Genomic DNA, 26,574 nt, shown 5'->3' with positions numbered 1-26,574 from the left:
TTGTTGCACCGTTCTACTCTGCTTCAGCCCTCAGGTCCCGTTGCCAGTTACCTGCCAGATTCCTGCCAGCTTGCTGTCCTAATCCTGCCTGATTTCCTGTTACCTGCCTGCCTGCCTGAGGTCCGACGGTCTGCCTTACAACTCCGGTCAGTCTGTCTAAGGACCAACTTGCCCGCTCACCTGGGAGTGCACATCAGCTACCTGCCTGCTTGCCTGAGGTCCGACGGTCTGCCTTACAACTCCGGTCAGTCTGTCTATGGACCAGCTTGCCCGCTCACCTGGGAGCGCTTCTCCGCTACCTGCCTGCTTGCCTGCCCGGAGGCTCCGCTGTCACGTGCTGTGACCACCAGCTATTCCAGACTCTTGCCCGCTCACCTGGGAGCGCTTCTCCGCTACCTGCCTGCTTGCCTACCTGGAGGCTCCGCCGTCATGTGCTGTGACCACCTGCTATTCCAGAGACTCTCGCTTGCTCACCTGGGAGCACACATCCTCCATCTGCCTTGCTAGCCTACCTGGAGGTTCAGCCATCACAGGTCGTACCTACCCCTTACCTAGAGACTGCCCCGGTCACTTGCCGTGACCTCCAGCCCGTTCTTCCAGAGACTGCCCCGGTCACTTGCCGTGACCTCCAGCCCGTTCTTCCAGAGACTGCCCTGATCACTTGCCGTGACCTCCTGCCCGTACACCCAGAGACTGTCCCGGTCACCTGCTGTGACTGCCTGCCTGGTCGCCACCCGCTCCCTTACAAGGACCGCTCCCTTGTATAGTAGCCCAGAGGTTCCGCCTCCCAGACCCGTTACAGATCCCTTGTATGCGGTAAATAGGTGAGGCACCATAGTAAGAGAAACATGCCCATATTATGATACTTGCACCACCATGCTTCACTGTCCTCAGCGTGTTGAATGCAGAGTTTGGGGGTCGTCTCACGAACTGTCTGCAGCCCTTGGCACCAAAAAGAACAATTTTACTGTCATCAGTCCACAAAATGTTTCTCCATTTCTCTTTAGGCCAGTTGATGTGTTGTTTGGCAGATTGTATACGCTTCAGTACATGTCTTCTATTTAACAGTGAGATTTTGCGGGGACTTCTTGCTAAGAGATTAGCTTCACACAGGCGTCTTCTAACGGTCACAGTACTCACAGGTAACTTGAGACTGTCTTTGATCATCCTGGAGCTGATCATTGGCTGAGCCTTTGCCATTCTGGCTATTCTTCGATCCATTCGAATAGTAGTCTTTCATTTTCTTCCACGTCTCTCTGGTTTTGCTTTCCATTTAAAAGCATTGGAGATCATTTTAGCTGAACAGCCTATCATTGTCAGCACTTCTTTATAAGTTTTACTCTGTCCAATCAACTTTTTAATCGAAGTATGCTGTTATTCTGAACAATGTCTTGAACGACCCATATTTCTCAGGCTGTCAAGGAGAAATGCATGTACAACATGTGCTGGCTTCACCCTTAAATGAGGGCCACCTGATTCACACCTGTTTCTTCACAGAATGATTGACCTCATTAATTGAACTCCACACTGCTACCATTTTGAACACACCCCTTTCAATTAATTATTCAAATATACAGACTCAAAAACATGTAGATAAAGAATGTGGAGTCTGATGGTTTTCTTAGAATCTACCAACTGGTAAATTTGATTAGTTATATTGGACTGCTATTATTTTGAACACTACCGTATGTCATTATAAACACATTCAGCGTTTATCTCATAGCAGTCAGTGTGGGGTAGGGATACAGCTGAGCTGATGTCATTGAGAGAGGAAAGCTGCAGATGTATTTGTAATGACACTCAGCTCAGCTGTCCTCCCACTCCCCCACACTAACTGCTGTGAGTTGAATGCTGAAGGTGTAGTCACACTCAGCTCTGATCTACTCTACACAGTAGATGGCTGTCATGACATATCTCACAGGAGAAGCCATATTGTTCTGCTCTTCTGGGGGAGTGTTCTTATTTTCCCTATATGATGCCTTCTGCTCATAAACAGTAAAAGTCATGCAGGTGAAAAAGTAATCTCTTGTAATGACCCTTTGTGCATCCCATAAATTAGAATCTAAACTGTGCAAGTTAATATCTCCGCAGCAGAGAAAAGAAATTAAAAAAAGACATTATATTCAGCTCTGCAGTCACTATTCTGTGATGTGGCCAGTTTAACATGGTCCAGCTGGTGAAAGCTTTAAGGAATTTTGTGCAGCTTTCAACTTCCACCACCAGAAATTTTGCTACTCTCAAGAAATGGTGTACATTTCTATCATAATTCTACTCTCGTGGTGTAAATTATAGTAAATTTGATGGGTGCACTTGGAAACCCTATCCAAGGTCTGCCGATTTTTTTTAAAAAAAAAAAAATGGCAAAAAAAATGCTAAAAGTTGTAGCATTTTTGTGCCACTTTGCAAGTTGCAAAAATCTTATGTCATTTCAAGCATTTTAACTCATAAAGACTGACGAATACTGAATAGTGGTCTGCATATATCTATTTTCTTCATGATTGTGGGCAAACATACAATACATCCTGCTTAGATGTCCATTTGCGAATTTCTGCATGTTGCATATATAAGGTGCAGCTACCTACCATGTGCCATCAAGTGAAAAATATAACCCAAGTGCAACAACACGACTAAGCTTCAGAAAACGGAAAGGGTACTACTAATGGCACTGCTGGGATAAGTAGGGTTATTGTGGACAATTCTCAGGCTGGTGACATTTGGAAGTTTACTGGTAGAGGAAGGAACTTCCCAAACTAGAATGAATACAACTGCATCCTGTCCCTGAACGTCAATTATTTTAATGTCTGGTAAAACAACAAATAGTTCTGAAACTGACCTGTGAACACTTTCTTCAAGCTCCTGCTGATCCAGATATTGTCTAATGACTTGTTGCCTTGAGGACTTTTTGTGCTGATATTCGTATGTGTGTTCGCTGGCAGCAAGCTCTGAAACTTTTCTTTTCTCAGAGAATCAAAGTTATTGCTATCTGGTGGTTGGCTGAATCCTCCTAAAATGATCACATCTTTTTCACCTGAAACAAATAAAATAAACATCAACCACAGAGAATTGTGCATGGGGTAAATATTATAAGGCACATTGAAAGATACATGTGCAGAAGTGATTCACACATTACTAAATGAACTGTTTATTGATGTGTATTTGTACTAGTGTTAGCACCTCATATCATTAGCTCATACTACGCCACCTCGCCGGGTTTGCATTGCCAATCCTCTTCACTCACAGACATTAGCACACAGAATCATTTTGGTGCGGCGCTCTCCTCACCCCGCATGGGCACATGATTTCCCTATCATTGCTCTTCACTTCCAAGAACAAGTCTCACTGCTCCCCTCTGTGGTGGACATCCTCCTCATCGCTCATATCACTTCTCTCTCACATGGGACAAACCACCCAGACGGTAGAATAAGCTGAAGCTTCCTGCTTTGTTCCTCTATGTCCCTTATAATAGTCCTGAGGAGCACACCATATAGTGAGTGTCACTCACCCCAACTTCTAGATTGCTATTATGCAGGCACATTGCCGTCCACTGTGCTTCATGTGTATGATCTCTATTTGAGAGCAAGACGTCTTTTTTAACTAGTCAGTTAGGTTATCAGGGGTATGGCCACACATTCTAAAGCAGACCCCACACTGACCTTTGACCAAGCTGTGTCACCACCACTCCGTGCATTAACTTATTAAAGGCACAACAAAACTTTCACTCCTAATGATCAGCATTTCAGACCTATAATATGGACGACTTTCTTATAAATTGTTATTGTCATTTACTTGCATCAGTCATGCGTCACTTCATCTGTCTTCATTGCCCAATAAATAGTAACACACTTCAAATTGACATGAATAAACATTATAATAAGTGTGTGTGTGTGTGTATATATATATTATATATATATATATATATATATATATACATACATACATATACATACATATATATACATACACACACAGTTTACAGGTGTGTATATATTTAGTATGCAAATTGCTTCTTCAGAGAGGAAAAAGACTAGAACTCTGTAGCACCACCTATTGGAAGCAGCGATCCTTCAAGCCACTATCGACCCTTTAACGGGCCTTGCAATATGATTTAGGATAAAAGCCAAATCAGAATCTCAATTTGCAGACACAGTGTTTCGGGGTATTACCCCTTGTCAGTGCAAAGTATGAGGTCTGATTTGGCTAGGTGAGAGGCTCTGGACTGAGACAAATCAGTTCTCATACTTTTCACTGACGAGGAGCAATGACCCGAAACACCATGTCTGCAAATTGAAATTCTGATTTGGCTTTTACCCTAAGTCATATTGCAAGGCTTGATAGTGACTTGTGGGATTGCTGCTTCCAACAGGTGGCGCTATAAAGTTCTAGTCCTCTTCCTCTCTGAAGAGGCAATTTGCATATTTAATTTCCCAGTGGAGCATTGCACGGTGAATAAGCCTCCTTACATTGGCATGCCAGGGCCAGTATTTCACTCTCCACAAGGAGAAACATTACCCCTTAGGCCTCAGTCCAGAGCCTCTCGCCTAGCCATATCAGATGTCAACTCATACTTTACACTGACGAGGGGTAATACCCTGAAACACCGTGTCTGAAAATTGAGATTGTGATTTGGTTTTTATCCTAAGTCACATGGCTAGACTAGTTAAAGGGTCGATAGTGACTTGTAGGATCGCAGCTTCCAACAGGTGGCGCTATAGAGATCCTCTTCCTTTCTGAAGAGGCAATTTGCATATTTAATTTCCCAGAGGAGCATTGCATGGTGAATAAGCCTCCTTATATTTGTATGCCAGGGCTGGTATGTCACTTTCTACCTATAGAATTAGTAAGCATTACTGTACACAAAGAACTACCACAATGCTAAGCAGCAACAGTTACTTACTATTAGCCCCTGAAGTGATTAAAGAGTAACCGTCATTTGAATGTATTTATTTTTTTATAAGTTAATAGTACAAACAAAAATAAGTAACTTTGTAATATATTTTTTCGAAGAAATATGATTGGTTTTCCTCCTGGACAGATTGTTCATTTTCAAAATTCTCAGTTCACGGGTAAAATCTGTCTTCATTATTGAAATAAGAGATTACAGTTGGTGCAGAGAAAGTTCTATGGAGAATTGTAATTTCAAGAGAACTTGCTGCAGTACGCCTGTGTCTGCCTCTAGCTACTCCTCGACCCTCCCCTCTCCATATAATCTTATACGCACCAACTGTCATTTCCTATCTCAGTAATATGAATATCTGTCTTCACTGAAGACAAATTTTACACCTGAATTGAAAGTAAAATATCAATCCAAGAGGAGAAAGAAGTAGCTTATTTTCCTGTGTACCACCGAGTTATGAAATACTCTAACAGTTTCAGGACCACACATTGACACTAAACATCAATTTGGGGCCAACTCCTACTCTGTAGTGATGTTCTAAAATGTCACTGCATAATAGCGCAGCCACACACGATTGTGTAGCTACGGGAGCAGGGATCTGGCTGTCAGAGACAGCCGGAGTCACCATAGAGAAGGCACAGACAGTTTATTACCGTCTGTACCATCAGTTTGTTACCATCTCCATCACAGTATACACAGTGCTAATGAAGTGCGCTGATGGCGCTTCCTCCTCCATGCACGACATGATTGCTGTGTATAGGAAGGGAACAGGAGGTGCTGGGTAATAGGAGACCAAGACAGCTCCGCTATGCAGCCAGGATACTGCATTTCCTGTGTAACTGGGGCTAATATACCAGCCCCAGTTACAAGGGAAATAAAATGAAAATAAAAATATTTCAATATGTAAATGCCCCCACTCCTCAAAAATGTGTTTCATGGCCTTATGGGGTTCACAATGTTTAAAATAAATGAAAAATAACCAAATAAAAATCGACAGGTAAAAAATAAATAAATAAAAAATTCCACCATCAATCCACGTTGCTGTTACTAGCCCCACCCCCATAAAAAAGAAAAAAATGTGTTCAATATATAAAAATAATTGTTACAGAATGGGGAACAAATCTTTAAATGTATTTTAGTATTCCTTTGTGGTTATAAAAAATGGACACTTATTTCCTTTATTTTCCACTGATATCAGAAACAAAAGAGACTATAACAGTGACAAAAAATGAAGCCACATGTATCATGATAAGAGACGCAAGAAGCACTTTAATATCGGAACAAGAACGTTTTTTACGCTTTAAAAAAATGAAAATGTGACTGGTCAGGAATGGGGGTAAATAGCCCTGTCTTGAACTGATTAAAGAGGTATCCACTACTTGTTTATTAATGACCTATCCTATCGATTTGAATAGGAGGCGGATGTGCAGTACCCTACTGTGGCCGCTACCAGAAGATAGAGCAACTCTGTGCAATCTAACAGTTTTGGCCCGCAGCCGCTGGTATAACATCTGATCGGCCAGACCCCAAAAGTAGTGGATGATTTCTTTAAGCTGTGGCTTGTCCAGTAATAGACAAACCTTTAAAATTCATCAAATATGTGAAGCTCCATTCAATGACAGACAGTTGCTCTGCAGTTGGCTGCAGAAGATCTCTTTGTTTGGCATTGCAGACACCTTCTTAAATCTGTCTTACTTTAGGATCCAGCGGCTACCTCCCTCCAGCTCTGATTGACATCCTGGCCTGTGTGTTTAAATACTTTGTTTGCTACAGGGAGGCACATGATATTCACATGTTTTGTTGTGAAGGCTTGGAGCTATTGCAGTCTACTTACTTCCTATCTGATGCTTGGAGGACATTTGGTGTAATCTCTCTGAAGTCTGCTCAAGCTAAGTTGCTTCCCCCTGTATTTGTCTCCCTTGTTGTCTTTAGTTGTTATGGGGACTGACCAGTGCTCGTCTCCCCCCCTTACCTATCCAGGGCCATGCTCTAGGGATATACAGGGCTGAGGTTTCCTGTTCGGCGATTGGTGAGGAACCAATATATGGACGGTAGGGGAGACAAGGTGTTATTAGATCAGCCTAGGAGGTCTCCACTCCCCCTTTCCCTAGTGTCTAGGCTCCCTTCCCCTCATCCCTTTGTGTTGCACTTTGTCTTTCCTACACTGTGCGTGACATTCATTGTTTAAAGTGCACAATCAGTGAAAACACACACAACCAGTTACATATCACACCAAGAGAAAAAGGGTCACTTTAGTGCTGGTCAGTTGTTTAGAATTATGTTAATAAGCAGCAGTCGTCAGTTTCTGGCAATGTAATTGGCACGGCTAGCTATGTATTGCGCACAGGAGAGGACCGCAAAGCAGGGAGCCAGGGGTCGGGAGCGGTGTTTCTGAAGATTGACAGGTCAAGATGGCAACATGGTTGTGCCGCTGGACCGAACTGAGCGCTTTCCTGTGCTAGATGCAGTTTTGCCTCTGTAGCATGGGAGCAGCGCACGGGGACTAACATTTGTCAGATGCAGTGATCCAGCCAGCCGCAGAGCAGCGCAAACAGGCTGTAAAGCATAGCGCCTGCAAGCAGCATGCGCTCCTTACTTAGGTAATCGGCCAGACTGGGACCGCAGGGTGGTCGGAAATCTAGGCAACGAGCTGTACACTATAGTTTAAAAATCCCTACGTTCTCGAAAATTGAAGATTTTTAATAAAAGGTAAATTGCAAAGTTGCTAGATTTAACAAGCACTTTGCAATTTTAACCATTTAAGAACTGAAACAACCCCTTTAAAAGGAGGAACATTTTGAATTTCACAATCAAAAATGTATGCCTAAGGCAGTGTGTTTTTCATTTTTATTTTTTACCCTTTTTATATGTTTTAATCTTAACACGCTTAATGTGATGTAAATTAAAAAAAGTCCAAATGACGTGACAGCTGAGTTTCTTCCAAGAAGAAACACATACTGTATATGCACAGATAGAAGTGCCTTGGAAATTACAGGCTCCTGACTATAAGTCTAGAAATTGCACAATGATTGAATGTTATCTCTGACTGTAGAAAAATGAACCTGGCAGCAAGCATTCCAGGAATGAGTCAGGGACAGGCTCCATCATGTCCAGGTAGCCCGGACCTTGCTGCGCTGCATACCTTTCAGGGTCTCCTGCAGTGTTTGTCCAAAGGTGGATGATTTGTGGCTGTCGCTGTGCTGCTTTCCACCTTCATGTGAGGGAGGGCGCAGATGAATGTTCACCAAGGTGACATCACTCGTTCCAACCTAAATAACACGGAGAAAACACCATTAATCCGGAATATCAGTAGTATTAAATGGATGACAAGTAGTAAATATAATAAAACCAAAAAGGTCTGTGCTGTGCACCTTCTCAATTTAGATTTATGCTGTGAAAAGTAAAGATTTAAAAAGTCATTAGTCAGTACAACATTAAAAAAAAATCTGTTTCATTTTCTTCCCCATAAATCAATGGTACACATAAGAAACTATGTAATTTGTCTTATCAGAGAAGTCCGCTTCTTTCTCCTTCTGAACTGATTACTCAGTCTCAAGATTCTTAATGCACAAGTAAAATCTGCCTTTAGTAAAGACAGAGTTTCCCATTACTGAGATAGGAGATGACAGTTGGTGCTCATGAAGTTCTATGGAGAATTGTCATTTCAAGAGAACTTGCAGCAGAATGTCTGTGTCCGCCTGTAGCTCCTCCTCCCATCTCCATAGAATTTTAAATGCACTGACTGTCATTTCTTATTTCAATAATGACAATAGAAATTTTACCCCAAAAATTCCAAAAGAAAGATAATCCAGGAGAAAGAAGCAAATATCTCTGATAAGATATGTTACAAAGTTGCTTATCTTCTTGTGTACTATTGATCTATAAAGTAAAAATGAAAACGACGGTTATATTTTAAACTGACATGGTTGCTAGTCTTTACAGTCACTATTTCCACCAAAGAAGTATGAAGTAAAATAAATGGAAAGACTTACATCTTGGCATTGGTGAGCTTGTCATATTGCTGACAAGAATAAAATCACAGTTTTGCAAAATTTACTAGTCCTAGATTTGGATTTGTACAGTCAAATCTGCTGTTCCGGATGCCTATGTTCTTCCAACATGAAGACATCTCAGGCAGTCCAAAATGATTGTCTGTAGCTTATTATGTTCACTGAGAGGAAAGTGAATAGCCCTGGTCTCATTGACTAATTTTTCAATTAAAAAATGTTCTGTCATCCTGCTGCTCAGAGTTTCTCTGCTGGTCCCCATCCTATGAACGTGTATAGGTTCAGGTCATTCAGAGCACACACATGATGCTGCATCTAGATTTAATGAAGAGGAGTACTTAAAGGGGGTTGTCCACAACAATTGTTTTTTGCTTAAATGCATTAATTTGAGGCTAAAAATCCATATTTGCAATTGGATTTCATCAAAACTTTTTGCACTGTTTGACTTTTCCAGCCTCCTTGTTTCCTAACACATTCAACTTTGAAGTTGTCTTTGGTTATAAATCTAATGAGAGCAGGTCAGAAAAGACAAATAAAACAGTTACAATCTCTCCCAACAGGCCTTCACAAAGAGCAAAGGCAAACAATGCAAAATGTTTATGAAAACCATTTGCACAAGTGAATTTTTAGCCTCAACTAGACGCACTTAAAGAAGAACTCCTCCCATCAAAGTTTTTATCCTCTTAATATATTGCAGTCATCACATTATATAGCACTGTGTACTTACAATTGCTCATTTTACCCTTCTATCCAGATAATGCTTCTCCTTTCTCTGCTCTATGTAGAAACCGGAAGTCTCTTTTCACCGCATTTATCATTCCCCCGTCAACTCCTGACCCAGCTGCTCCTCCTCCTTACCCCTGACAGGGACTTTTGCAGTGACTTATGACTCATACAGGGAAAATTGACCTCCTGTTTCTACATAGAGCTTAGAAGGAGTCAGATTTTAATCACGTGATGTCATAGACCTAATGTAAAAGAGAAGAATTAACTGGGTAGAAAGGCAAAATGAGCAATTGTAAGTACACAGTGCTATATAATATGATTGCAATACATTAAGAAGATAAAAACTTTGATGGGAGGAGTGCTTCTTTAAGGTCCTTACAGGAGTTAAAGGATTGGAGCAAGTATGCACAGGGTAAGTAATAACTTGTCAACTGCATTGTGTCAAATCAATAATGCCCAAACTAATTCTGACAACAGAGTTCTGCAGACACCTGATTAAATGGAGCTGTGGTCAAGTATGCACACCACTACTCTATTCAGTACCGGACCCCAGTGATCAGAAAGTTATCAGTTATCCTATGGGTTTTTTCATGTGATAATAAAATGAGCATTTTTTAGTCCAGCCAGTGCAGAACTCATAAAATGCTTAACTTTACATTAGGATTACACATTCATTCTGAAATCGATTTTAAAAAATATTATCTTGTTTAGAAGAACATATAAATTACTGATTATCAGACCCAGTAGGTGCAGTGACAGCTAAAGGCGGCCTTACAGTTAGAAATGACATTTAAAATTAGAAAGCTGTCATGAACTCCCTCATAAGCGTTCATCCTCTGATCAGCTGAGTACATAGGTTGGGGATAGGAAGTCAATCGATCAGATTGAAAAAGCTTGAAAATCCATAAATTCGGTAGTAAAATTAGTCATGGGGACAGGACTGATGGGACGGAATACATTTTGTGTTCAATGCAGGATACATTGGCAAAAAATATACAGTGTAAATTTGCAGGGCCAAGTGCTCTGCCAGAAATGAACCGTGATTAACTAGGAAAATATGCACTAGAAATCTCCAGCAAACCTAAAAAACAGTAACTCATTGAAATGATTCATTGCAAAAGCTTTTAGGAATCTCAGTAAATAATTTTTATAAGGACATTCGGTTTGGTAAGCAGGGGCTCACATGAATATGAAGACAAGACACACAGAGAACATGCCCATATACCATACGTATGCTAGGGACAGGTAACCAAATCATCAGATTGGAAATTGCCACAGTTTATATGTGTATGTTTTTAGAGGGGATTGGCGGTGGGCCAGCAGGGAACTTTATGATCAAATGCATATAAATATTACTTTTGACTGAATATAATGGCTAAAGGCCCCTATCGGTCGGCAGTCTAATATGTATGGAAGCCTCCTGACTTTCCCCAACAGATGATATTTGGGAAGAGAATGAACGGGCCTGTTGTATTTCCAATAGCCAATGCTTTTTTTATCTCTGGAGATAAGCCACAGCCAGAAGAAAATTATGAAGAACACTGGAAAACTAAGGCTAGCTGAAAGTTCTTGTGTATGGGGGAGTGTGGGGAGAAAGTCATCAACCAAACAATCATTTGGTTGACAGCTACGTATGTAAGCCAGTGTTCCCCAACCTCTCCTACCTCGAGCCACATTCAGCTCTGAGATAGGATCACGAGCCACATCCAAAGCCCCTCAAATTGTGGCAGAGACTCAATTTTCAGTATAATGGCAGCAGAGACTTCCCCACAGAAATCACACCAAGGCAGTAGACTAACAACCAGGGAATCCCACCTTACCCTCATTTGGTATTCTTGCATCAAGCACTCCCACCACACTATCGCATCCAGCTTCAAGTCCCCCCTCTGTCTGTATCATCCTATGTCCAGTATAGCGCTTACCTAATCTCTCCAAACCTAAGACCAATATATGTGTATCTAGATCGGCTCTTCTATTTGGGCCTACTCACAAAAGTTACTATCTAGAGACCAGCTCTTCATAGTTTTTTGCTAGACCTGGTGCTAATACACCAAGTTGGCAGACAGTTGCAGGTCACACATCATAGCCTCATGAGCCACAGGTTGCGGATCCCTGGTCTAGGCCAACAAGTGAAGAAACTGGAAACACAAATAATCTGTGTATACCAGTTGTTTGTAAATCTATGAAACCTAAAAATATCTTCCATATTTAGAACTTATGATGTTTCTCTTATCAACTCTTCATCAACAGGATGCATAGGAAATGCTATCTACAAATTGAAATTCTTCTATTTTAATTATGGTAGAGAACATAATTCAATATTTAATCAGCAGAGCTTCCAAAATGTGATTCCTACTTTGCACATTAGAAGCCAAGTTCATATCTTAAAAGGGCACCAACAGGTTCATATCTACATTTAAACTGCTCAGTATTAAGGTCTTTATATACTGAGAACTGTGAAGCATTCAGAGCATTAGAACATGTGAATAAATAAATGCATATATACAGTATATATATATATAAATAAAGATAGAGAGGATGCTGCCATAAACTGACATATGGTGCTCCAAGTATGGTCTGTAGATGGCACCTGTTCTCTGCTGTTTGTCCTTAGGAGACAGAAATATACTGCATTTTCCTAATACAGTGGTGTGAAGACACGGAGGTCTCCTGTGGGCATAATACTACTCAGACAACACATGGTGAGGGTAAAACAGTGTGGCAATACTTTATTGAACCACCAAACAGACAATAAACAGTCCCAGCAAATACCCAAGATGGTGCAAATCACAGAGTCTCACCCTTCCGCTGGCTCTCTGGAATTAGAGCAGCTGCGAATCCGAGGGGCTTCCAGGGCTACCCCCTCCATTGGCACCCTGCTTTTGGCGGGCACCCACAGAGAGGACGTAACTACAAGCTAAGGAAGCCGACGGTCCATTGAGGTACGTGGCCAGGAGACCCAAGGGTCCCAACCTGTAGTTGCCATTTCTTGTTGCTGCTGTGTATCCTCTCTGGTCCTACTCCCAAGGCTGAGCTGGTGGGGTTGGACACAGTAGTGTCCGAAACCTGTGTCTGCATTACCTATGGTCTGCTGGGTCTGTCTATATGCCTCTCTGGTTGTGGAGCCCTTGGACGGTGTCTGCAAACACCAGTGCCCTGCAGAATCCCCAGATCCGCCGGGCTGAGTAGTATCTCACCGGTGCCACCAAAATGTGAAGACACGGGGGTCTCCCGTGGGCATAATACTACTCAGACAACACAGGGTGCGGGTAAAAAAGTGTGGCAATACTTTACTGAACCACCCAACAGACAATAAATATATAAAACAGTCTCAGCAAATTCCCAAGATGGTGCAAATTACAGAGTCTCACCCTTCCGCTGACACGCTGGGATTAGAGCATCTGCGACTCCGAGGGCTTCCAGGGCCGATTGAGGTACATGGCCAGGAGATCCGAGAGCAACAACCTGGCTTCTCCAAATATATCCATGGAACCATGTGACTGGAGGGCCTCAACCTGGCTTCTCTGAGCGTATCCATGGGGGCTAGGTGACCGGAGGGTCCCAACGTGGCTACCCCAAACATCTCAATGGGGCTAGGTGACCGGATGATCCCAACCTGGCTTTCTTCGAGCGTATCCATGGATTCAGTTGACCGGAGGGTCCCAATCTGGCTACTCCAAAAATTTCCATGGGGCCAGGCAACCAGATGGTCCCAACCTGGCTACCCCAAACATTTCCATGGGGCCAGGTGACCAGAGGGTCCCAACCTGGTCTCCCCAAATGTATCCCTGGGGTCAGGTGACCGGAGGGTCACAATCCTAGCTTCCCCAAACATTTCCATGGGGCTAGGCGACCGGATGGTCCCAACCTGGCTACCCCAAACATATCCATGGGACCAGGTGACTCGAGGGTCCCAACCTGGTTTCACCAAATGTATCCATGGGTTCTGTGATAGTCAATGGAGCAGATCTGTATTCCTCCAGCCAGGGCTGTGGTCCCTTAAGCTGGTATCCTGTAGAATCCAAAGCTGTGTCCCTATTGATGGAGCCATGTTGTCCTGCAGAGCTGTCACAGAGTGTTCCTGGCTGTGGTTTTGTAAAGGATTTTTTGATACACAGGCATATCCCCCTTTATATAGTTCACAACTGTCTTTCAGGACATTTAACTCTCATTGTTTGAGCATTTAAATCGATCTGCATAGTTTGTCCTCCTCTGTTTTGCAGGTCAACAAACTAGCTGGCCTGGTACAATATGTAATCAGCATATTTGCAAACATCATTGTTCCATGACCCTGCATCCCTGTCTTGCAAAGATAACAGTACAATAAATCGTAGAAGTTGATATAAGAGGTAAATAACAACCATTCATCAATTAACAAATATCAACTCAACTTACAAGAAGGGTCAACATTCGGACTCATGACAAAAGTCCATGTGTCTGGACCAACCGAAGAAAGAAACACATAAATTCAATAGTCAACAGACTATTCAGGCAATGGACTATCATTGTGGACCCACGGAATTTCCATCTGGATAATGAAGATTAAACGCTGTGCAGTCACAATAAAAGAAAGTCATATAAAAGTTTGGGCACCCTTGGTCAAAATTACTGTTATTGTGAACAGTTAACCAAGTTGAAGATGAAATGATCTCTAAAAAGGCCTATAGTTAAAGATTACACATTTCCTTTGTATATTAGACAAAAAAAAATATTTTCATCTTTTACATTTTAAAAATTACAAAAAGGAAAATGCGCCGATGCAAAAGTTTGGGCACCTTGCATGATTAGTACCTAGTAGCGGACCCTTTTGAAAGTATCACAGCTTGTAAACTCTTTGTAGCCAGACAAGAGTCTTTCAATTATTGTTTGAGGGATTTTCATCCATTCTTCCTTGGCAAATTCTTTCAGTTCTGTGAGATTCCTGGGTCGTATTGCATGCATTGCTATTTTGAGGTCTAGCCACAGATTTTCAATGATGTTCAGATCAGGGGACAGTGAGGGCCATTGTAAAACGTTCAGCTTGCACCTTTTGAGGTAGTCTATTGTGGATTTTGACGTGTGTTTAGGATCATTATCCATTTGTAGAAGCCATCCTCTGTTCAACTTCACCTTTTTTACAGATGGTGTTATGTTTGCATCAAGAATTTTTTGAAATTTCATTGAATCCATTCTTCCCTCTACCCGTGAAATGTTCCCAGTGCCATTCGCTGCAAGTGCAACACAACCCCAAAGCATGATTGATAAAACTCCATACTTAATGGTTGGCGAGATGTTCTTTTCCTGAAATTCTGTGCCCTTTTTTCTCCACACATATCTTTGATCATTGTGGCCAAAGAGTTCTATTTTAACCTCATCGGTCCACAGGACTTGTTTCCAAAATGCATCATGCTGGTTTAGATGTTCTTTTGCATACTTCTGACTCTCAATTTTAAGGTGAGGATGCAGGAGAGGTTTTCTTCTGATGACTCTTCCATGAAGGTCATGTTTGTGCACGTGTCTCTGAACAGTAGAACAATGTACCACAACTCCAGAGTCTGATAAATCTTTCTGAAGGTTTTTAGCAGACAAGAGGTGATTCTGATTTGCCTCTCTAGTAATCCTACGAGCAGCTCTCACTGAAATTTCGCTAAGTCTTCCACACTTTATCTTGACCTCCACTGTTCCTGTTGACTGCCATTTCTTAATTACATTTCGAACTGAGGTAAGGCCAATTTGAAAATGCTTTGCTATCTTCTTATAGCCTTTCTCCACTGCTGTTTTTTGGCACAAGGTTAGAAGAGGTTAGGTTTTTATAAAGCTGGGAAATTTTAATAGCCTGGCCTTTCCTAACAATGATAGTGAACAAGCCATAACCCTAACAGGCTAATTAAGATCTGAAACCTTGGTCAACGTAAACTGAGCACACAAATCTCCAAGGGTGTCCAAACTTTTGCATTAGCCCATTTTCCTTTTTGTAATTTTTAAAATGTAAAAAATGACACATATATATATATATATATATATATATATATATATATATATATATATATATATATATATATATATATATATATATATATATATATATATATATATATATATATATACACACACCGTACAGACCAAAAGTTTGGACACACCTTTTCATTTTAAGATTTTTCTGTATTTTCATGACTTTGAACATTGTATATTCACACTGAAGGCATCAAAGCAATGAAGTAACACATGTGGAATTATATACTTAACAAAAAAGAGAAGGTGTATCCAAACTTTTGGTCTGTACTGTATTTTATATATATATATATATACACACACATACATATACACACATATACATACATACAGGGTGGTCCAAAAGTAGGTGGGCAGAAAATAATAACATTTATTTTGATTTACATATAAATCTGGTCTGGTGAACGTGCCGGCCAATCAAGTGGGCCTCTTCGGCCAATCCATTTATTAGAAAATGTTTCATCAAGATACTCGCGGACTACTCTTGAATAATGTGGAGGGGCCCCATCTTGTTGGAAATAAAGGTCATGTGAATTAGGCTGTTGCTGTAACTGGGGAACAACTTGATTCATTAGAATTTAGAGATACTTATCTCCTGTGACTGTTCCATCAAAAAATATTGCTCTTAAAACACCAAAACTTGAAATACCACCCCAAACATTGACACCAGGCTCATTTAGTTGTTGCTCTAATGTTAAATGCATGTTCTCATTATACCAGTAAATACAATTATGTCTGTTAATATGGCCGGATAATTTGAAAGAAGCTTCATCACTCCACATAATGTTATCTAAAATTACTGGATTTTCTTCAATTTCGTTAAGCATAATCTCACGAAATTGCAGCCGCCTGTCTGGATCATCCTCCAATAAACCATGAATTAGACGTGGACGATAAGCTTTCCACCCAATAGATTTCAGGATTCGCATGATAGAAGCTCGTGAAATTCCCAATTTCAAAGAGGCTCTTCTAGTGGACTTTTTTGGACTCTGAACAAATGTTTCAGCAACAAGTTGTTTATTATCTTCTGTACAGACTGTTTCGGTTCGACCAGTTTTTGGAGCATTAAGGATTGAGCCAGTGGCATTGAATTTGTCACGAATGCGGTAAATGGTTTGTCTCCTTGGGGCTGTACCAAATGTTTCAACCCAATTTGCTTTAATGGTTTCAGCATTTTGAGATTTCCAATACTCTGTTAAAATCCATTTTCTTTGATCTGTATTTTAATTATTTGCCATTATGTGTTATCTGAATTATCTGAAAAGAAAACAGATTTGGGGGAGATCTATCTGTGAAAACTAGATCTGTGAAACTGGCTAAGTTGCCCTTAGCAACCAAGGAATGAAAAGTGGAATCTGATTGGTGGCTAAGGGCAACTGAGCCAGTTTCACTTTACACCATGTTTGATAAATCTCCCCCTTCATAACCTTATTACACTTTCTATATAGTCACTGGCAAAGTACTGGAGGGGAGATATGTAGCACTGATGTTGTTGGCTACAGTAATTAAAGATAGGAAAAAGGTTCCAGCACATGAGTGGGTTAAACAGCCATCTTGGGTGCTAGGGTGATTGAACACCTGTAGAGAGGGAGGAGGTCAGAGGATAAAATCCCAGCCTTTAGAGCATTTGGTGTGGGGATGGGCTGGAGGTGAGAGCTCTGAGCTGTTTGTTTCACACATGTGTGTAAAGCTGTTTGTTTCACACATGCTGCATGTATGGAGATTGCAGGTCTCCTTGTATGAATCCCTTTGTTAAAGGACAGGAAAGTTGGACCCCAAGCCAGGTAGGCTAATCAGCACTATTGTATGGACTTGTTATTTTATGTTTTACCTTCTGCTGGACCAAGGCTGTATTTACATTTTCTGGTGACGTGATTTATGAGGACTGCAATAAATCAGCCGCACTTTGAATAGAAACAGTTCCGGTGTCTGCCTCTTTAAGAAGCCGAGTGAATCGATCTACCACAATATATATATATGTATTTTGTTTGCCTAAAATATAAAGGAAATGTGTCATCTTTAACTTTAGGCCTTTTAGAGATCATTTCATCTTCAACTTGCTTAACTGTTTACAATAACAGTAATTTTGACCAGGGGTGCCAAAACTTTGACAAACCACTGTATCTAAAGTTATCCCAAAAGTAGGGATTCATTTCTTAATCTTTTTAGATAAAGTCTTAGGACTGCGTGTAAACCCCAGTGCCCTGTGGTATCTGGCATACATTATTGGCAGTGGTCTGTTACCTTGAAATGTGCAATGTAGGGTAGCGAATACAAGTGCTTGCCGTTGCCATTGGTTTGATGGGCTTCATGTAAACTAACATTCTTCAGTTCAATGCCAGCCGTCGTATCCCACAGAAATCCAGAATACATTCCTTTCTGCAACAGAAAATCGGAAAAGGAATTAATGACCAAAACATTATTTACTACCATGGACCAATGTGAAGATGGAAAAGAAACATTGGCAAAGAATATGCATGAAGATAGAAATAATCCAGACATACTCATAATAAATAATACAGAACATACTCATGGGATTGCTGGCATGATGAGTTGTCTCCCACTTGTGAAAGTTGTTCACATCCCTACGTCTGCCCATTTTTTTCCAGCTTGCAACGCATCAATTCCAAGAAATGACTGTTCACTTGCTTTTTTTTTTTTTAATACAAAAACAACAACAAAAAACCCCCAAACCCCCAGATCTACACAGACAGTATGTGGATTTCTCTTGTTGCATCATACAAAATCTTTGGCTGAATGAAGTTTAGCTGCGCTGCCTGTCATATTGAACTGACATATTTGTTACATGCCAGACTGAATCAATATCACCAGGTTACGTCCAAGGACGGCATGCCCTTTTTCAAACAAGTCTTTGGCACTGGCATGAACTCATTCGCTTCAATCGATGAAAAGAATATTCAAACTTTAAAAAGTACAGAGCACTTTTCATACACAATTTATGTTGTTGAAACTTTTATCATATGCTATGTTTTTTTAAGTGTACCAGTCACCTAGGTTTTAATGTAGTCAGTAGAGATGAACGAATACATTCAAGTGGAACTGAATTCTACTTGTATTTTCCAAAAACCCGCATTTGCCAAACCGCAGATTTTTTTGTAATTCGATTCTGTGCAAATTCAGCAAAATGGCAGCTCCCAGTTGTCATAAAACCATAAAAGGCTATAAAAGACGGATTTTGGTAAGACCTTACCTGTAAAATCCTTTTCAGCGAAGGAAGGAAGGGAGACACAGATCCATTACTAGTGGGTAGGCGGAGCCCCACAGGATAGCTCACCTCAGATTAGAAAAAGTGATGACCGGCCCCTCCAGCTTAGGCTCCTCCTACTCCATGTCCTTCAGTCCGTACACAAGCTAAGGAAGAGCAGACAACACCAGCGGAACAACACAACCCCTTCCGAAAATTCAGAAATGCAAGAGAACAGGTTATGCATATAACAGAAAAAACACACAGTCCCAGGCCCTACTCACTGGACCTGACAACTGCGATGAGCTGGAAATGCTGGAACAGAGCCCTAGCGCGCAGACCCCAGCCCAGATGACCGCCATCAGAGAGGAGTCGCGCCGCATCTGGAAAACAATAATACACTTCTGCCATGGGAGGGAGCTGTGTCTCCCTTCCTTCCTTCGCTGAAAAGGATTTTACAGGTAAGGTCTTACCAAAATCAGTCTTTCAGCAGCAGAAGGGAAGGAAGGGAGACACAGATTCATTACTAGTGGGACGTCCCAAAGCAGTCCAGAACTCAAGGGTGGGAAACAGTGGCAGAATCGCCAACACCCCAACAACATAGTCAAGCGCGCAACAAGCGCCAAAACTAGATAAAGAGAAAACCTAAACCACCGCCGCCTGCAGGACCCTGAGTCCCAAGGCCGCATCGTCGGAAGCACTCACGTCCACTTTATAAAATTTTGTAAAAGTGTGAACGGAGTGCCAGGTAGCCGCCGGGCAGAGCTGCGCTGCCGAGGCTCCCTGATGAAAAGCCCACGACGAACCAACAGCTCTCGTGGAATGAGCTCGAACCTTAACCGGACAAGGCTCGCCCTTGAGCCGGTACGCTTCCAGGATAGCCGAACGTATCCACCGAGCTATAGTGTCCTTGGAGGCCCGCTGACCATGCCGACGACCAGCAGGAATCACAAAAAGAGAGTCCGACTTCCAAAACCCTTGCGTGATTGAAAGATAGAACTTCAAAGCCCGCACCAAATCCAACGAGTGCAAGGCTCGCTCCTTTGGACTTTTCGGATTCGGACAGAGGGAGGGCAACACAATGTCCTGATTGACGTGGAAATGCGACACCACTTTAGGCAGAAAATCGGCACGGGTACGAAGCACCACGCGATCCGGGTGGAACTCCAGAAAAGGGGGCGAGCAAGACAGTGCCGCCAACTCAGAAACCCTTCTCAAGGAGGTGACCGCCACCAGGAAGACCACCTTCCAAGAAAGCAAGTAAAGCATAGCTGAATCCATAGGCTCAAACGGCCCATGCTGAAGAGCCTCCAAGACTAGATTGAGCCGCCAAGGAGCCACAAACGACCTCCGAGGCGGAAACTGACGTGCAACCCTGCGAAAAAACGAGCGCACATCTCTGCGCGAGGCAATAGCCTTCAGAAAAAGCACGGATAGTGCAGATACCTGACCCCGCAAGGTACCAACCGCCAGACCCTTGGCCAAACCACATTGCAGAAAAGCCAAGAAGTTGGGGATGGAAAAACCCTCGGGTTCCTTGACGATCCAGAACACCATGAATAGAAGGCCTCCCAAGTTCTGTAATAAATCCTAGTCCTAGTAGCTGGACCTCTGGCCGCCCGCAAGGTGGCAATGACCTCGGCCGAAAACCCACGACGGGTCAATATCTCGGTCTCAAGAGCCACGCCGTCAAACGAAGCGACTTCAGGTCCAGATGACGAATGGGCCCTTGGGTTAACAGGTCCGGGCGAAGAGGCAGTGGAAACGGAGGCGCCGCCAGAAGAGACACCAGCGTTGAATACCACGCCCTCCGCGGCCAATCCGTCGCCGCCGGAATTCGTTCGAGTTTGATCCGCTGGACCACCAGAGGAAGTAAGGATACCGGCGGAAACACGTAGATCAGCTTGAACTGGTCCCACGGGGCCACTAGAGCATCTACTGCCACAGCCTCTGGGTCCCTGTACCTTGACATGAACGCCGGAATCCTGGCGTTCAGCCTGGATGCCATCAAGTCCACCTGGGGAGTCCCCCAACGAGAGCACAGCAGTGCAAAAACATCCGGATGAAGACTCCATTCTCCGGGATCCACCTGCTCGCGACTGAGGAAGTCCGCCGTGATATTCAGCACTCCTGGGATGTGAATCGCGGAGATGGCTGGAACCCTGGACTTGGCCCATACCAGGATCCGCGAGACCTCCATCATGAGTCTGGAACTCCTCGTCCCGCCCTGATGGTTGATATACGCAACCGCTGTCGCATTGTCCGTCTGAATCCGGACCGGCAGACCGCTCAAGGGGACCGTCCAATGTTGGAGGCAGAGAAAAATCGCTCTCAACTCCAGGATGTTGATCAGCAGAGACGATTCCTCTGACGACCAGACCCCCTGAACCCAGAGATCGTTCCAACCCCCCCCCAGCCAGTCAGGCTGGCATCGGTGGTAATGACCGACCACCGTGGGAGGAGGAAGGATTTCCCCAGGGATAAAGCCTCCGGACGTAACCACCATCCAAGAGACTCTCGCACCCTGCGGGAGATACTGACACAGCGATCTAGCGAAGCCGGCGATCGATCCCAACGGGTCAGAATAAGATTTTGGAGACCCCGGGAATGAAATTGTGCAAACGGTACTGCTTCCATTGCCGCCACCATCAGACCCAGAAGGCGCATACACTTCCGAAGGGACATCGCCATCGCCGACCTCATATGCTGGACATGGTGACGAAGGTTCGCTTGTTTGTCCGGAGGCAGGGACACCACTGCCCGTACCGCGTCGAAATGCATCCCCAAGAACAGAATTGACTGCGACGGCTCCAATGACGACTTCTTCCAATTGACCAGCCACCCGAAGTCCTCCATGTGCTGAAGGGAGAGATCGCGAGCTGTCACCGCCTCCTCCGCTGTGGGCGACACAATTAACAGGTCGTCCAGGTAGGGGAGAATCGTAACTCCTTGCCTTCGAAGGAGCGCCATGAGTGGTGCCAGAATTTTTGTAAAAACCCTGGGCGCCGAGGCCAACCCAAATGGTAGGGCCACAAACTGGTAATGGGCCTGACCTATGGCGAAACGCAGGAAGCGCTGGTGAGCCCTGCCGATAGGGACATGCAAATAGGTGTCGCGAATGTCGATCGACACCAAGAAATCGTACTGCGACAGGGCTGCCACGACAGAGCGAAGACACTCCATACGGAATTTCCGGGTCCGGACATGAACATTCATCAATTCTTTGAGGTCCAGAATGGGGCGAAACTTGTCCTCCTTTTTGGGGACCACAAAAAGGTTGGAGTAAAACCCCCTTCCCGGGCCACCGGCGGAACCGGAACCACCACACCCTGCTGCAGAAGAGAGTCGACCTCCCGCAGCAGTGCGGCAGCCAGCTTGGGCTCGGACGGGAAGCGAGACTGACGAAACCTGTCCCGGGGTCGAGAATGAAACTCTATGAAATAGCCTGCCGACATAACCCGCGTTACCCAGGCGTCCGATACGTGGGACGCCCAAATCGACCCGAACTGAAGCAGACGACCTCCCACCCGAGAGCCCTCGAGAGGGTTCCTGGCGTCAGTCCGCCTTAGCGGGCTTTTTGTCAACCTCCCATTTGTCCTGACGGAAATGTTGTTTCCAGGGTGTACGGGATTTCTGGGTGGTCTTCTTTCCGGAAGACGAGGGACGACCCGATCTCCAAGAGGGCTGACCGAACCATCCCCTGGGCCGAAAGGGCTGACTACCACTACCGGCACTTGACTTGCCAGACGTAGAAGCCGCTGCATTTCGCTGCGGCAAAGCCGAATCCTTGGCCTTGGCAATCAGCTCCGTGAGGTCCGAACCAAAAAGCTGACCGCCCTTGTATGCCAGACTCAACAAACCTTGTTTGGATACCGCGTCTCCAGTCCACTGTTTAAGCCACAGTGCTCTTCTGACTGACGGCCGAGGATTGAGCCCTGGACAGTACCGAAGTAGTATCCAGCACTGCGTCCCTGCCATATCGGGCCGCCTCTTCCAATAGCTGGAAGAGCCTTTCCACCTGAGACCCATCTTGCCACGCGGTCCGCAGCTGATCCAACCACCGCAGAGAAGCCTCACCAGCCCACATGGCCCCCAAGGCCGCTCGGAATCCATGACCCGCGGCCTCGTAGATGGACTTCGCCGCTAACTCCGTCCTTCTGTCCAGCGGGTCCTGTAGACTCGCCTTCCCTTTAACAGGAAGCAAAGAGGATTTGCTCAGCTGAGACAATGGCACGTCCACTTCAGGCGCGGGGACCAAATTAGCGATAGTCTCCGAGGAGCAGGGGTACAGGGCATCAAAAAACCGCATCCCCTGGAAGCGTTTATCTGGACACAGGCGTTCTTTCTCCACCGCCTCGTTAAGTTCATCGTGCGCCGGCAGCGTCGAACGAGCCCGACGCGACTCCTGATACAGCCGGGCCGACTTGCTAGGGTGCATCGTCACCTCTTCAGACAGCTGTAACGCTTCCCGCATAGCCCCAATAAAAGCGTCCACGCGGCCCGAAAGCGAAGCGGAGCGACCCTGCCAATCCTCTTCATCAGAATCGAAAATCTCACCATCAGAGTCTGTCGGTGATTCCGAAACCTCCGACGCACTGCGCGGAGGAGACGACGCCACCACAGGCCTGTGGCGCTTCTTGCCTCGTGACGTCGTTTGGGACTTAGCTGATACCCAATGACCCAGGAGGTCCGACAGACTGTCAATGGAGCGAGTGAGCGCTTCCACTTAAGCATCACTGAGACCCCCGGCCAGTGTCGAACCTGACGCCGTCGAAGACCCCGGCGTATCAGATACGCATGACCGATCCTGAAGCGGACCGGGAGAGAGGTCCACGCCCCCTGGTCCCTGATCCGACATGCCCCCACATAGTTGCGAGCGTCGCGGATAAGGCGGTAATAACCCCTTACAATGGGTACAGTAACCGAGGAAGTGTGATCCCGCTACCACAGCCTGTTCCTCGCAAAAAAATCACCAAGCACTGAAGGGTTAAAGCTCCTCCAGCGGGAGAGAGCTACCCCAGCTGCCTGCAGAGCAAAAGTTAACCTAACAGACTAGGGAGATGCGCGCTCTGATCCCAGAAGCGTGCACTCCAGAACAGGTTAACTGCCTTGATGAGGCCAGACCCCTCAGAAGGGGTTAATGCTGCTGACCACACAATACCCCTTTGCCTTAAAAGGACAGAGGTGTGCGGGTCCCAGGGCCTCCTCAGCAGGGAGATAGCAGCGCCGGATATAGCACACCCTGTCTGCCTTAACAGGCCAGCAGTAAGGTGCTCTGCGCTGCAATAGTGAGCAAACGGAACCTTCTGCTTTAAAAGGCAGAAGTGACTCACCAGCTGGCCGCGATGACTGCTCTTCTCTGGGGAGGTGTAGAGAGCGGGGAGCAGGGAGCAGGAGGAAATGGACGCCGGCCGAAGCACCCAGGAGAAGAAGAAGGGGCTGGGTCAGTTCCAGCGCGCGCTTTGCGAGCGCTTCCTGTCTGAGGAAAAGTGACAGGGAGCAGAGAAGCGCGAAGCCACGCCCCCCCGCCGTCACACACTAACGGAGCCCGACCTTCCCCGTCCCTGCTCCCCTGCTAGCAGAGACATCTCCAAACGCCGAATGCAGCGGGTATCCTGTAACGGACAAAACTGCAGTCACCACTTGTACAGTAACAGCGGCTGCCGCAGCAGCCGCTGAAGCACTCAGAACTCATGAGCACTTACCCAGCTGAGCGCCACTGGGACCCCCAGGGATGTGTGGCGCCGTGGCCCTTTGCTCCCCCTCACGGCAGAGCGCGCAGAGACCCCAAGAAGCGGTGTGCGTCTTCGCCAGGGAGCGCCCTGGATCCCCCGGGGCCGGCAGGCTTCTGCGGGGACCTCCATAGGGGGTACGCAGATCCGCCAGGGGAGGGTCAGGGGTCCCAGCAGCGCCGAGACCCCCTGAGACCTCTAGACCACGGGGGGTCCAGGTCTCCGGGAATATAAAATAAAAAAATTCTTCTGAGGAGCTGCAAAGGCAGCGACTATCCTCTGCGACCTCAAATTTAAAACTGAAGGACATGGAGTAGGAGGAGCCTAAGCTGGAGGGGCCGGTCGTCACTTTTTCTAATCTGAGGTGAACTATCCTGTGGGGCTCCGCCTACCCACTAGTAATGAATCTGTGTCTCCCTTCCTTCCCTTCTGCTGCTGAAAAATTCCATATACTCACTTTACAATGCATGTTATGGCTTCATGACGCTGTGGCCTTCCATGCACTTGTGCAGAATGCTCCTGGGCCTCGTGAAAACCAAAAGTCCTGACTGAGCGTGAGAGGCTCAGGAATTTCAGCGCAAGCGGCGAGGGATCAGAAGATGAGGCGAGAACCACATGGGTGGCGGTGAGGAGTGGAGGGGCGGGAGAGGTGAACAGTAAACTGAGCATAATGGAGTTTTTTTTACACATTATTTTTAATATGCTCTGGGGTCTGGAGAGACCCCATAAGGAACATTACATTTATGGAGAATAACTTCTCTGCATATCGAATTTCTCAAGAAAAAACCCGTGAACGGACAAATTAGAATTTTGTCTAATCTGCTTATCTTTAGTAGTCAGTATTAGTTTCTGATATACTGCATTCCCCTGTAGGCATTCCGTTACATGGTTTGTTTTCATAGTCTCGTTCTGCCTTTTTTCAGTTATTTTTACTTTAAAATGATTCATCTTCTAATGATTGCTCCAAAGAGGTAGTAAACGAGCATTTTGATGACAGTCGCTCTTTAAAGGGGTTGTCCAGTTTGAAAAACATCTTTTAATGTGTCTAACACAGCAATATATGTATACAACTTATTCATATATTTCAATTAACAAAAGTGCCCGGTTCTTCCAATATCAGAGTTGGTCCTGGGTCCATGCAGTTTAAATTTTTGCTTGTGTCCTATAAAGGACAGTTTTATATGCTACCACATGAACAGTGCTGCGCCCCTTCTTTGTACAGTCATGGCCAAAAGTTTTGGCACCCTTGAAATTGTTCCAGAAAATGTAGTATTTTTCCCAGAAATTTATTGTAATTAAACATGTTTTGTTATATACACGTCTATTTCCTTTGTGTATAGAGAAAAGAACGAAAATTGGACGTAATTTCACACAAAACCCCAAAAATGGGCCGGGCAAAATTGTTGGCATCTTTCCAAAATTGTGGGTAAACAACTTTGTTTCAAGCATGTTATGCTTGTTCAAACTCACTTGTGGCAAGTAACAGGTGTGGGCAATATGAAAATCACACCTAAAACCAGATAAAAAGGGGAGAAGTTGACTCAATCTTTGCATTGGCTGCCGTTGTGTACTGCACTAAGCATGGAGAACAGACAGAGGAGAAGACAAGTGTCTGAGGATTTGATAACCAAAATTGTTGCACAATATCAACGATCTCAAGATTACAAGTCCATCCCCAATCCCCAGAGATCTTGATGTTCCTTTGTCCACAGTACGCAACATAAATCAAGAAATTTACAACTCATGGCACTGTAGCTAATCTCACAAAGATACATAAAGGAAATAAACATGTGTATAATGAAACATATGTAATTGCAATAATTATCTGGGAGAAATACTTCAGCCTGTCCTGTCCCATATGGTACTTTGCATTTGCATGTGCTGACACAGGACACACTCTCAACTTGTCAAACACAAAAAGCATTTAATGATACCTGGAAGATTGGAGGAAGCTTTTGTTAACTGAAGTGTATAAATAAGTTGTATATCTTGTTATTTCAGGCTGTGTGCCTACGATGC

At 44.5% G+C, this 26,574-nt stretch overlaps 1 protein-coding gene across 1 annotated transcript in view; it reads right to left on the bottom strand.

The window, feature by feature from the left end:
* The window catches only part of EEPD1 (endonuclease/exonuclease/phosphatase family domain containing 1), a 161,066-nt gene that overhangs the window by 9,776 nt on the left and 124,716 nt on the right, over positions 1-26,574 (bottom strand). Inside the window, exons 4-6 of the mRNA XM_073678240.1 lie at positions 17,863-17,997; positions 8,037-8,163; positions 2,834-3,028 (exon numbers count right to left, since the gene is read on the bottom strand). Of these exons, the coding sequence (XP_073534341.1) occupies positions 2,834-3,028; positions 8,037-8,163; positions 17,863-17,997 (457 nt within the window). The remainder of the gene's footprint in view (positions 1-2,833; positions 3,029-8,036; positions 8,164-17,862; positions 17,998-26,574) is intronic.

The sequence above is a fragment of the Phyllobates terribilis genome, unplaced genomic scaffold (genome assembly GCF_046119375.1).
Source record: "Phyllobates terribilis strain yellow unplaced genomic scaffold, ASM4611937v1 Scaffold_4__5_contigs__length_816908805, whole genome shotgun sequence".
NCBI lineage: Eukaryota > Metazoa > Chordata > Amphibia > Anura > Dendrobatidae > Phyllobates > Phyllobates terribilis.
This window is presented reverse-complemented; position numbering and strand designations above follow the sequence as displayed.